Source organism: Schistocerca nitens, chromosome 9, assembly GCF_023898315.1.
Source record: "Schistocerca nitens isolate TAMUIC-IGC-003100 chromosome 9, iqSchNite1.1, whole genome shotgun sequence".
Classification (NCBI taxonomy): domain Eukaryota; kingdom Metazoa; phylum Arthropoda; class Insecta; order Orthoptera; family Acrididae; genus Schistocerca; species Schistocerca nitens.
In genome coordinates this window covers 40,220,963-40,234,893 of record NC_064622.1, presented here as the reverse complement: position 1 = coordinate 40,234,893, position 13,931 = coordinate 40,220,963, and the positions used below count along the sequence as shown (strand labels likewise).

Genomic DNA, 13,931 nt, shown 5'->3' with positions numbered 1-13,931 from the left:
GTATGTGAGGCAGCTTCTTCTGTTGATTATGTATGAGATCTGTGTTTGTGTTATCTGTTTTTGAGGACAAGTAACTAGTGTGCTGTTTTGTTTCTAAGCCTAACAACAAAATATGACAGCATAATAGTTTGTTTGGAACTAAACTTCAAAAGTCTGTTTAGTGAATATTTTCTTAAATGTAGTTCACAAAAGTAAAGAATAAGACCATTCACTGCAAAGTACCTTCAATTAGAATTTGGTTCAATTTTTTACCTAAAATAAGCATGTCGTCCACAGCTATTATTACCATTGTTTTGGAAATACACTCCTGGAAATTGAAATAAGAACACCGTGAATTCATTGTCCCAGGAAGGGGAAACTTTATTCACACATTCCTGGGGTCAGATACATCACATGATCACACTGACAGAACCACAGGCACATAGACACAGGCAACAGAGCATGCACAATGTCGGCACTAGTACAGTGTATATCCACATTTCGCAGCAATGCAGGCTGCTATTCTCTCATGGAGACGATCGTAGAGATGCTGGATGTAGTCCTGTGGAACGGCTTGCCATGCCATTTCCACCTAGCGCCTCAGTTGGACCAGCGTTCGTGCTGGACGTGCAGACCGCGTGAGACGACGCTTCATCCAGTCCCAAACATGCTCAATGGGGGACAGATCCGGAGATCTTGCTGGCCAGGGTAGTTGACTTACACCTTCTAGAGCACGTTGGGTGGCACGGGATACATGCGGACGTGCATTGTCCTGTTGGAACAGCAAGTTCCCTTGCCGGTCTAGGAATGGTAGATCGATGGGTTCGATGACGGTTTGGATGTACCGTGCACTATTCAGTGTCCCCTCGACGATCACCAGTGGTGTACGGCCAGTGTAGGAGATCGCTCCCCACACCATGATGCCGGGTGTTGGCCCTGTGTGCCTCGGTCGTATGCAGTCCTGATTGTGGCGCTCACCTGCACGGCGCCAAACACGCATACGACCATCATTGGCACCAAGGCAGAAGCGACTCTCATCGCTGAAGACGACACGTCTCCATTCGTCCCTCCATTCACGCCTGTCGCGACACCACTGGAGGCGGGCTGCACGATGTTGGGGTGTGAGCGGAAGACGGCCTAACGGTGTGCGGGACCGTAGCCCAGCTTCATGGAGACGGTTCCAAATGGTCCTCGCCGATACCCCAGGAGCAACAGTGTCCCTAATTTGCTGGGAAGTGGCGGTGCGGTCCCCTACGGCACTGCGTAGGATCCTACGGTCTTGGCGTGCATCCGTGCGTCGCTGCGGTCCGGTCCCAGGTCGACGGGCACGTGCACCTTCCGCCGACCACTGGCGACAACATCGATGTACTGTGGAGACCTCACGCCCCACGTGTTGAGCAATTCGGCGGTACGTCCACCCGGCCTCCCGCATGCCCACTATACGCCCTCGCTCAAAGTCGGTCAACTGCACATACGGTTCACGTCCACGCTGTCGCGGCATGCTACCAGTGTTAAAGTCTGCGATGGAGCTCCGTATGCCACGGCAAACTGGCTGACACTGACGGCGGCGGTGCACAAATGCTGCGCAGCTAGCGCCATTCGACGGCCAACACCGCGGTTCCTGGTGTGTCCGCTGTGCCGTGCGTGTGATCATTGCTTGTACAGCCCTCTCGCAGTGTCCGGAGCAAGTATGGTGGGTCTGACACACCGGTGTCAATGTGTTCTTTTTTCCATTTCCATGGGTGTATTTGATTGCAAGTGGGATCAGATTTAAACTGCTTTCAGTTCAAGTTGAATAGTAAGCTGTCTAAAGAGTCATATTTTTCGTAATGATGTACAGAAATGCAAATGTTGATGTCTGCCTTTGAACATATACCCTGAGGTGACAAAAATCATGGAATAGTGATATGCATGTATAGAGATAGTGCTAGTATTGTGTAAATGAGGTATAAAAAGGGCAGTGCTTTGGTGGAGCTGTTATTTGTACTCGAGTGATATGTGTGAAAAGGTTTTCGCCATGTTTATGGTCACACAGTTGAAATTAAGACTTAGAATGTGAAATCGTAGTTGGAGCTAGACACATGGGACATTCCATTTCACAAACTGTTAAAGAATTCAGTATTTTGCAATCCACAATGTCAAGAGTGTGCCAAGAATACCAAATTTCAGGGATTACCTCTCACCACAAACAAAACCTACATCTACATTGATAGAAAATCAATTTAAGGGCCTGGGAGAGGGTTCATCAAACCACCATCACAATTATCTAGTATTCCAATCTCATATAGCGCTCGGAAAGGAGGAATACGTTTATCTTTCTGTACGAGCTCTGATTTCCCCTATTTTATCATGGTGATCTTTGCTCCCTGTGTAGGTCGGTACCAACAAAATATTTTTGCATTTGGAGGAGAAAGTTGGTGATTGCAACTTACTATCTGGTAAGGACTCCACAGCGTGCATCAGTATTCTAAAAGATGGACAAGCATAGTGTAGCCAGTCACCTTAGTAGATTTGTTACATTTTCTAAGTGTCCTGCCAATAAAACGCAGTTTTTTGTTAGCTTCCCCACAACATTTTCTATGTGTTCCTCCCAATTTAAGTTATTCGTAATTGTAAGTCCTTGGCATTTAGTTGAATTTAAGCCCTTTAGATTTGACTGAGCTATTGTGTAACCGAAGTTTAACGGATTCATTTTAGCACTCATGTGGATGACCTCACACTTTTCGTTATTTAGGGTCAGTTGCCACTTTCTGCACCATACAGGTACGGTTTCTAAATCATTTTGCAATTTGTTTTGATCTTCTGATGACTTTATCTGTCGATAAATGACAGTGTCATCTGCAAACAGCCTAAGGCGGCTGCTCAGATTGTCTCCCAAATCGTTTATATAGATAAGGAACAGTAAAGGGCCTATAACACTACCTTGGGGAATGCCAGAAATCACTTCTGTTTTATTCGATGTCTTTCAGTTACTATGAATGGTGACGTCTCTGACAGGAAGTCACGAATCCAGTCACATAACTGAGACAATATTCCACAAGAACGCAATTTCACTACAAGCTGCTTGTGGTTCAGTGTCAAAAGCCTCCTGGAACTCCAGAAATACAGCATTGATCTGAAATCCCTTGTCAATAGCATTTAACACTTCATACGAGTAAAGAGCTTGTTGTGTTTCACAAGAACAATGTTTTCTAAATCCATGTTGACTGTGGGTCAAAAGACAGTTTTCTTCGAGGTAATTCATAATGTTTGAACGCAATTTATGTTCCAAAATCCTGCTGCATGTTGACGTTAATGACACGGGCCTGTAATTTAGTGGATTACTGCCACCACCTTTCTTGAATATTGGTGTGACCTGTGCAACTTTTCCGTCTTTGGGTACGGATCTTCCGTCGAGTGAACGGTTGTTTATGATTGTTAAGTATGGACCTATTGCATCAGCATACTCTGAAAGGAACCTAATTGGTATATAGTCTGGACCAGAAGACTTGCTTTTATTAAGTGATTTAAGTTGCTTCACTAGTCAGTGGATATTTACTTCTACGTTACTCATGTTGGCAGCTGTTCTTGATTCGAATTCTGGAATATCTACTTCGTCTTCTTTTGTGAAGGCATTTCGGAAGGCTGTGCTTAGTAACTCTGCTTTGGCAGCACTGTCTTTGATAGTATCTCCATTGCTATAGCGCAGAGAAGGCAGTGATTGTTTCTTGCCGCTAGAATACTTCACATAAGACCAGAATATCTTTGGATTTTCTGCCAGGTTTCGAGACAAAGCTTTGTTGTGGAAACTGTTATAAGCACCTCACATTGAAGTCCGCACTAAATGTCGAGCTTCGGTAAAAGATCGCCAATCTTGGGGATTTTGCGTCTGTTTAAATTTGGCATGTTTGTTACATTGTTTCTGCAACAGTGTTCTGACCCGTTTTGTGTACCAATGAGGGTCAGCTCCATCATTTGTTGATTTATTTGGTATAAAGCTCTCAATTGCTGCTGATACTATTTCTCTGAATTCAAGCAACATCTGGTCTACACTTATACTGTTAATTTGGGAGGAGTGGATAGTCTCTCAGGAAGGCGTCAAGTGAATTTTTAATCTGCTCTTTTTGAATAGCTATATTTTTTGTTTATTTTTGGAGGATTTGAGAGTTATAATATTCAATCTCACTAAGACTGCCAGTTTCCGCTAATCCCTCTGCCTATTTTGATGCTTGTCATCAACTCAGGAATATTTGTTGCTAAGAGGTCAAGTGTGTTTCCACAACCATTTACTATTCATGGGCTCGAAATAATTTTCAGAGAATGTGTTTAGCACAATTTCGGATGATGTTTTATGCATACCTCCAGAATTAAACATGTATTTTTACCATCGTATCAAGGGTAAGTTAAAGTCACTACCAACTATAAAACATAGTTGCAGACAACCTTCACTTAACAACAAAGAACAGCAGTGCTGGCGTATAGTTGTCAGTGCTAACAGACAGGCAACATTATGTGAAATAATTGTGGAAATCAATGTGGGACGTACGACAAATGTAGCCAATTGGACAGTGCAACGGAATTTAGCATTAATGGGCTATGGCAGCAGACAACAGATGTGAGTGCCTTTGCTAAAAGCAAATCATCGTCTGCAGTGCCTCTCTCAGGCTTGTGACCATATAGTTTACCTAGACTGGGAAACTTTGGCCTCGTCATGTAAGTCCTGATTTCAGTTGGTGAGAGCTGATGGTAGGGTTTGAGTGTGGTGCAGACCCCAGGAAGCCATGGACCCAAGTTGTCAACAGGACACTGCAAGTTGGTGGTGGCTTCATAATGCCGTGGGCTGTGTTTACATGGAATGGACTGACTCCCCTGGTCCATCTGAATTTATAATTGACTGTAAATGAGCATGTTTGGCTATTCATAGACTTCATGTTCCCAAGCAACAATGGAATTTTTGTGGATGACAATGCACCATGTCATCGGTCCACAATTGTTCGCAATTTGTTTGAAGCACAGTCTGGACAATTTGAGCAAACGGTTTGGTCACTCAGATCACCCGAAGTAAATCCCACTGAACATTTATTGGATATAATCGAGAGGTGTGTTTGTGCACAAAATCCTGCTCTAACAACACTTTTACAAATACAGATGGCTATAGAGGTGGCATGGCTTAATATTTCCGCAGGGGATCCAACAAATTGTGGAGTCCGTGATTTGTGGAGTTGCTGCACTATGCAGGGCAAAACTGACATGTTATTAGGTGGTGTTCCATGACTCTTGTCACCTCAATGTAAATCTATTTCAGTTTGAAATTATTGTAACAGAAAAATACATTCAAAATAAAGGAAAGATTTCGTAATAATTTAATGCAGTCCTTATTAATTACGTGTTTCACATTTCTGTATCACTGTAATATAAAATAGGCATGGTAACATTTTGTGTTGTAGTAACAGTGTTTCAGGAAAGTTGTATTAAGTGCAAGTAATAAGAGATTAAAGATTTCGATACCATTCAAATTGCAAGTTATTTTGTTTTGTATTGCTGTTATTTGCTGGAAGCAGTAAACTGAAGGAAGTATGCAGATTTTGTACAAAAATATTCATTGTAGCTGTGTGGTTAAAACAGCTTTAAGTACATCAAAGTAATAAGTCTTTCAACCCATGCTTTGCTGTGTTTGTAGTTGATTTTTACCAAACATATTTTCAAGAACAAAAGTTTCATAACTGTAAAAAGTATTAATTCATAACAACACAACTGCTAATGCAGTAATTTTACTTTCCACATTAATTTTCTGGACTTGTGCATTAACTATTTGTAATGACCATCTGCAAAGGCAATGCAACAAGAGAGAAGGTGTACACAGTAGGCAGAAACACTGTGAGCACATTTTTATGTCACTGACAAAGTTTGATGTGCTGCAGGCGCGAGGCCACTTGGTGGCAGACCTGGATCCTCTGGGGATAATGTATGCAGATCTTCACAGCAAGTATAAAGATCGCCAGGGCGCTCCACCCGAGATTGTTGTCCGGCAGTACATGCTGGGTAAGGGGAGCTATTACATTGCACTTAATTGCAGATGTGCAATATATGGCCATAGACTTTACTTTCCTCATATGCCAGTGTCTCAGCACACTCTTCAGCTGTGGAATATTGTTGGAAAAAATAGCGATAGTTTGATTGTTATACACTTAGTTTAAATATAATTTTTTTTTTTTTTTTTTTTTTTTTTTGCTTGTATCTTAATGTTGTGGTTCTAATGTTGTAAGGCCTTCAGTCTTTCTGCTTTTTATGTTTTGTAAGGTGTGGTCCTTAAAAAGTATATATTTAGCCAGTTATGCCATGTTTTGTAGCAATATTCTGTCAAAATGACAGTGAATATTGCTTAAAGCAGTGAAGATAAATGCTAAAGAATAACACGGGGGACATCTGAGGACTGCCTTTCAAATTTTTACAGAAACTGATTTTCTTTCATCTTTCTTTAGGTGCAAATATTTTTATTGTTTCTTGAAATATTCACCTTCAAAATTTATACATTTTTGCTGTGTTGGAACCAATTTAATTTGGTGTTGGAAGGATTCAACAGTTTTTCCTGGTGATGAAAATAGCAGTCCACAGGTTTTTTGTTTGACATAGAACAAAAAGAAGTCTTTAGGTAACAAATGAGGTGAATACTGGTGGAGGGACAGTGGTTCATTGTTTTTCACTGTCAAGTAATCATTTGTCAGACATGTTATAAGACAGCTGGCATTTTTACACAGAAGAATGATGAAATATTTATTGGTTGTTTTCCTAATTTCGTTGACTGGCGGCAAACAAATGGTTGTATAGTATGCCTTCCATTCAGCATTAACGGTTCTTCAGTCATCTAAAGCATTGGTCAAAACATTTACAGCATAATTGGAGAAACTAGTGACAATTTTTGTAAGTGCTTTGTGAACGAGCCACTTTTGTTGGTTTTTAATCATTTTTGAACATCCAATCATTTGATCACTGCTTGGTTTCTTGTTGATATGAGTATATTAAACTTTCGTCTCCTAATATGATCTTATGTATAGATTTTGTATTTCCTCTGTTGAAACTTTTGATCATTTGCTTTAATCAGTTGACAAGAGACTGTTTCTCAGTTTGTCAGGTCAAGCTGAATTTGCCAATAACAGGTATTTTTAGAGGTAAATGTTCATGCAAAATCGCATGTATGATGGAGGGTTTGGTACACATCAGGATGCCACAAAAATGCAATACATTCCCAATTATTTCGGAATGTATTGCATATTTGTGGCATCTTGGTGTGTATCAAAGCCTGCATCATGTGTGGGAGAAGATGCATGAATAACAGTTATTTTTAAGCGCATATTCGGGCCAGTGTCTAACAGATGGGGAGTGGTGGCAGCCTTAGCAGCAGACATCTGTGCGCACTCATGCGGGGTTCAGTGCAGTCGTCTTCTGCTGCTGGTCTGGCATGTGCAGTTTTTTCTTTTCTAAAAAACAAGTGTGAATAATCAGGAATGTACTACGTATTGGTCCTTTTTGGTCAAACTACACACCATCGGTGTTGCTTGGAACAATGCACTGTGGTCAACCTTCATGAAATTCATTGCTGACAGAAGCATGGGCTCGCCAAAGTTACTTTAAATGCCATTTAGGCAGTTACTCAAGTGCCATTGTTGGAAAACAAATTGTAAAACAATAGTGATATCACACCTCTGTATTGCCATCTAGTGGTCATTTGTAAAATCTTAAGACAACCCTCATAAAGAATGCTCTTAAGTCAAAACATAGTCTTTTGGTTAAGTGACTGTTCATTATATCCCCCCCCCCCAGTCTTTCACAACACATTATCTAATTCTGTTTGCAATCCTCATTAGAACTGCTTCTAGTGCTGGGTTTGAGATTGTGCTTTCCTAAGTGAAATTACTTCCACGTTCCATTTGCTCTGAGACTAACCTAAATAAATGTATACATTTTTATTCTTAAATATATCCTGTCACTGATACGCGAACTATTGAGCAAACCTTTAACCTGCATAGTTGTCTGCTCTACTGGAATGAATGGTAAGTTTGGAAACACTCCGAGAACAATTTGATATGTAATAGTGGCATATAATCTTCAATTACTGTTTACAACTTCTCATTCTTCTTGTTCAGTACAGTTTGTGTGGAAATAACTTGGGTCAGATGCTTCATGTACTATGCTTGAGTCTTGTTTCATTGCTTGATTCGTAAGGGGCATGACAGATGTATTTTCTGCCTTGGGATTTGAATGTAACAGCATTCATTTTCATCTCAGTGACTATAGTTTGATAATAAGACTACAATATAGAAATTGTGGTTTGTCTGATAGGGTGGTTCCATTTCTGAAATAGTTGTCAGCTCAGCATGAAATATGATATTGGAATGTCTCCCCTAAAGTGTACTGGTTGCAGACATTGTTGGATTGCAGAGGGGTGTAAAATTTATTTAACCAGCCCATTTTGAATGTTTTCAAAATCCTGTTCTCATTTTCACATTTGCAGTTTACTGTCAAATTAGTGTTGTGGAATACACATGCTCTGGTTACCTTACTCTGGATAGTGCACATTTTGATTTTTGTTCCTTAGATTTTGTAGTTTTATTACAATACTTAATATCTTATCCCTCCTCAAATCGAGAACTGGTTCAACTCTTTTTGACTAATTGCGTATTCTTCTCTCGTTACTTAAATTTGTTTTAGTTGATGATGCAAGTTTTCTCCCTAGTTGTCAATACAGTACAATTTATTCTGTTATCCCTTTTTTCGTCTCAAATCATACATCACCAGTATCAGTCCTCATACTTCCACATAAACATGCAATTTCCCATCTTCTTCTCCCTCTGTAGATTTTGTAACGTAGTGGTAGACATCGACATAGCCTCTAAAGATATTGTTTTAATTTAAGGTGCATATTTACTTCTATTAAATTTATGTTTAAACATAAAGTTCTTTTACTTTTAAAGTGGCTTTCATATTGAAAAGCAGATAGTTGGAGGTACTTAATATGATACTGTAAACAACAGTTTGTCATCAGAGAACAGAATTTCTGTGTTACTACTGAAATATATGATAATGCTTCATGTAAGATAGTATATCATCTAGAAATGCTTTTTATAATAGTTAGTTACAGAATACGCAAAATAAAGTATTGGGATATTGACCTATGGCCTGAGATAAATAACATATTATACCTGGCTCTTTAACATTTTCAAAGGATACACACGACACTAAGCTTCACTGCTTTGGTTTTCAGTGTAACCAGTGTCTGGTGAATTAGCCATGGAGTGAGGATATCTATGGAGTGAGAATAGCATACTAAACTTGTTGCCTACGTTAAACGAGAACAATATTTATGTTTTGCATTAAGACTGAAACTTAAATATTATATATGTTTGTCCTGTTTTTGCACATTTATTTGTTAATAAAAGCAGGGTTGAATGAGTTTTGCTGCTATAATTGAAAGTCAAAATTTATGGAAAGATTAATACCTACTTTTCATTGGTAAGTAATACAAGGTCTTGTGACTTGGTATGCAGTGTGTGTTGATATTAAAGACCTTGTTCTGTGCATCTGAATGCTCACTCCATAGGTAATCTTAACACTAAAGGCCTCTATGTGTCATGTAATTCCTCTGAAAACTTCTGTGTCATTGTGTTCTAGGTGTTTCTTAAGCCATGGGCCTATATCCCATAAGTTTTGTGTGGACACTTAGCGTTCATCATTCTGAAATTGCTTTTACAGTTTGCCAGAGTTTCTGTGCTTAATACAATCTTTTATCATAATGGGATTGATTTATTATGAATGACAGAATAAACTTGAGTAAGAGTGGCAAATCATCCGAAAATCATATTGGTTCCATTTTGAAGTGACAGAAAGCATTACTGATTCCTACTAATTGCTGATAATAAATGTGCCGGTGGATATATTTGTAAATTTCATGTGCACTTTTCTTGTGTGTCAGTGATAAGATGTATCTAATCTGCTATTTTGAAATAGCTTTTCCCCAGCAACTTATGAAGTTTGAAACATGCAGTATTTAGTTGCTTATCTTTCCATGGATTTTGGAGGTGGTGGCTATGTTTGTGTTTGTGTTTGGTACGGTTTTCTGTGTAAATAAGATACTATCTTCACTATCACAGGTAAGATACGTGAAGCAGTGATGCTTCATAGTTTTTGTGTTTGATTAGCAGTTAGGTAAAATTTGCATACTACTTAATATAATTTAGTGCATGTGCTAATTATAGTTTTACACATCCAAAAAGGAATTAGACAGCTTGTATGACATGGTAAGAAGCTCATTGTATGGCTTAGGTTAAGACAATATTTGTCATGCAACTCTAGATGTTGCAGTTGCTGTGGTGGAGGCTTTTCTTATGGGTGACTGGTTCATTGTACATTTGTATTGGCAAACTCTATAAACCATACTGATGATGTAAAATTATATATTTTTACACTTGGATACACTTCTTGATGTATATGCCTTGTTTGTTTCAGGCATTTTACCTTTACTGGTGGTGTCAATACATTTCTGATGTGTAAATGTTAAGAAAAGTTATCAGTAAACTTTACTTCTGTTTTCACTTGGTGCAGTCTCCCCATTTTTTGATCGGTAGTTTTTCTGCCAAGGGTATTGCAGAAAGCTTGTGTTCATATTCATGTAAGAGGCTGAGAGGGAGAGTACCACGGTCTATCTGAAGTTATTAAATACTATTGGAAAACTGTAACCCTTCATTCTTTATTAAAACTTCACCTGTATATGGTGTAATACAGAAGAACATTGGATGTTAAAATTATTTACAGAAATGTCAGTTTTAGTAATCTGTAAGAGGGCCTTCGAGAGTAGCAGATTAAAAATTATTGTGGTTAATTGGAAAGGTTCAGTATGAGACTGGCAAGTCTCCACATTTACCATCAACTAAAAACTACCTCTTTTTTAGGTAGAATGCACTGGGATATTCAGATTAATTAGTTTGTGCTTTTGTGCGTTGTACTGTACTGGTCCAAGCATTAAATACCATTATCTTAGTATTACACATTCACCAAATCTATTCAGTGAAATGAAATGAAATGTCGTGTGACGAGGGCCTCCCGTTGGGTAGACCGTTCGCCTGGTGCAAGTCTTTCGATTTGACACCACTTCGGCGACTTGCACGTCGATGGGGATGAAATGATGATGATTAGGACAACACAACACCCAGTCCCTGAGCGGAGAAAATCTCCGACCCAGCTGGGAATCGAACCCGGGCCCTTTGGATTGACAGTCTGTCGTGCTGACCACTCAGCTACCGGGGGGCAGACATCTATTCAGTATTTTCAGTATTCAGCAATTGCACATAGTTTTTGCGCAGAAGCTTGCAGACGAAATTGAGGCTCATCATCATGTGTACTTGCAATTTTGCGAGACCTACACATATCCTCTACAGTTCTCTTCAACATCTCCTTGGGTTTTTAATTCATTATGGTTGACACTGTTCTGAAGATTTCTAGACTCTTTTCCTTTTTCAAATAACTGTGGTTATTTATTGTTTACTCCTAGGTGCTGAATTTGATACATTAGGACTGAAGTATGTGGTCATTCTCAAAACTTGGTAAGAGTTTTTGGATTATGTGTTGATGGTCATTTTAAGTATTTTTTGATCAGTAACATCTTCAGCGGTTTGCTTCCATCCAAATTGTGTTGCCAGATTCGAGGTCATCACATCGCCAAGCTGGATCCCCTGGGAATCTCAAGTGCAGACCTGGATGACAAAACTCCTCCAGAATTGCTGTACAGCCACTACAGCTTTGGTAAGATACCTGAACACGAAATGGTTCATGATGTTGCTTCAGCAAAGTAAATATTCTCTATAGTATTTTGTTTCCAAATTCTAACATTTTATAAAAAGTGTGTTATTTTGTGTTATGTTAAAGATTGAGTATTTAAAAAAGAAACCGGCTGTAAAATTGCTTGTGACTTGGTAAGAATGAATTTGCATGGTTCCCAATGAGAAAATAGGTAATCTGTGGAGTAATGCTGTTACATGTCAGCCAACAGGAATCATACATATACACCCAAGAATTGCACAGGGCAATTAAAAAGGAATATAACAATATTATAGGGTGTATACGGCCTAGGACAACCGGGGAAAAATCCGGGGATTTTTTCATCTGGGAGAAAACCAGAAAAAACCCAGGAATTTTTCATTATTTTAGCATTGAGTAAAATGTTTGTAATTTTGACTGGTAAGAATTGATTCTCTAGCAAAGAATGTTACTGTATCCTGCTAATGGAGAATGATACTACAGCAATAGAATATAAATGAGAGGGGGGGAGGAAACACTTGAGTGGCAAAGGAAATGCGCCATTAACAACACAAAAAAAACACCGTGCACACACACAAGTGTCTACAAACAGTAAAAATGTGTCAAAAGCCTTAGGGTGAAGACTAGGTAATACTTCATAACAATAAACTGCTTTCTATGAGCATTACACCACAACTGTTTGCATTAGGTTTGTTTGACCAGTTGCCAGTGGGCTCATGTGCATGTACGGTCGACTCGCTTATGAACAGTACCTTCTCCCGCTTCCCGCTACTTGAAGTGTGGCTGCTAACTGCATCAGCAGTAGCAAGCAGCCAGATGCTAACGAGAAAAATTTTTCTCCCGCGCCCTAGCTGCCAGATTTGTGCATGCGCAGAGTTGTAGTGGGGAGAGGGTCAGTCTCCATATGTCCCGTGTTTGCGTTAAGTGATTTCGCTGTTTCCTCTTCGTTTACAGCTCCCATGTCAAATGAAAACAAAACGGATTTCTGTTGCCGGCAGCTATCAAGTGTATTAAAATACATTCACATAACTACGGAGGGCAAAAATATATTATTACTTTCAGCTTTCTGATTTTATTTTATTTCCAAGTTATTAGCAGTCAAGCATTAATTGCCTTGCAGAACAATGAAGTTATTTTTGTCAGTTTGCTAAAGAAATTTGACTTTATTAATCTTTCCGCTGAGGCAATTAATTTATTTGAAGTGAAGTGTTTCATTCCACAGTATTGGTTGGTTCCAACTGTTTGTTGAATTTCAAGTGCACATTTTCATCTTCTGCCATGTATGGCATTATACCATAATAAAGAATCAAATATGAGATAGTACAGTGGCGTGCTCTGCCTGCTGTCGCTTAGCACGGAAAAAGTGTATTTTCACCCAGGAAAAAGTATATTTTTTAAACGAGATATCCGGGTATAACCCGGGAATTTTTTTTCCTTGTCTGCATATACACCCTGTATTACAAATGGCTATAACTATTTATTGCATAGAAATACAATGATAAGAATTACAGATAATGTAAAAGAAATTTAAAAAGATATATTTGTTGTATTTGATCCAGTTGGTCATGCAGACATCACCAAAACAATAACCCATTTCTCACCAGATATTCTGAACCATGTGTGGAGTCATCAATGTGAACAAATTAGAAATATACATTTTGATTTCCGGAATTGTTTTCAGGCACATACATAAGATTTTTCACATAATCTCTTAAATATAAATCCATGGTGTTAGGTCTGAAGATCAAGGTGGCCAGGAGCAGAACTCTGTTGTCATACCCAATACAACCAATATCATGTGCGATCTTCCTTACCACAGTGTTGGGGTGCTGGATCTTGCAGAAAGGTGGAATTCATATCAGGCTGGGGCATCAGGCATTGCTGAAGGATGTCCAAATACATATATGTCAAAACAAACAGCTCAGTGAAGAAAAATACTCAACCATATAAGCACTGGCTTTAGGTTCACTGCTCTTGTACAACAATCAAAATTTTTAACTTTGTTTTAGATTCTCTGTAATGCCTATTGAGGTATTGCTATGCATTAATAGGTGTAGCCATTTTGTAATCACTATATTCAGTTTGAATTACCCTGCAGAAACAAAACCAAAAGATTTGCATATGTGCCACCCATGAACAGGCTTTGACAGACATAAGAGGTC

The 13,931-nt window shown here is 39.1% G+C and overlaps 1 protein-coding gene across 5 annotated transcripts in view; it reads left to right on the top strand.

Moving 5' to 3' along the window:
- The window catches only part of LOC126203990 (2-oxoglutarate dehydrogenase complex component E1-like), a 129,942-nt gene that overhangs the window by 15,294 nt on the left and 100,717 nt on the right, over positions 1 to 13,931 (top strand). For 4 of the 5 annotated variants that reach the window (XM_049938422.1, XM_049938420.1, XM_049938423.1 and 1 more), the window contains exon 4: positions 11,652 to 11,754. In XM_049938422.1, coding sequence (XP_049794379.1) covers positions 11,652 to 11,754 — 103 coding nt within the window. Of the gene's footprint in view, positions 1 to 5,879; positions 6,001 to 11,651; positions 11,755 to 13,931 lie in introns of all 5 variants that reach the window. The other variant, XM_049938421.1, reaches the window with a different exon arrangement.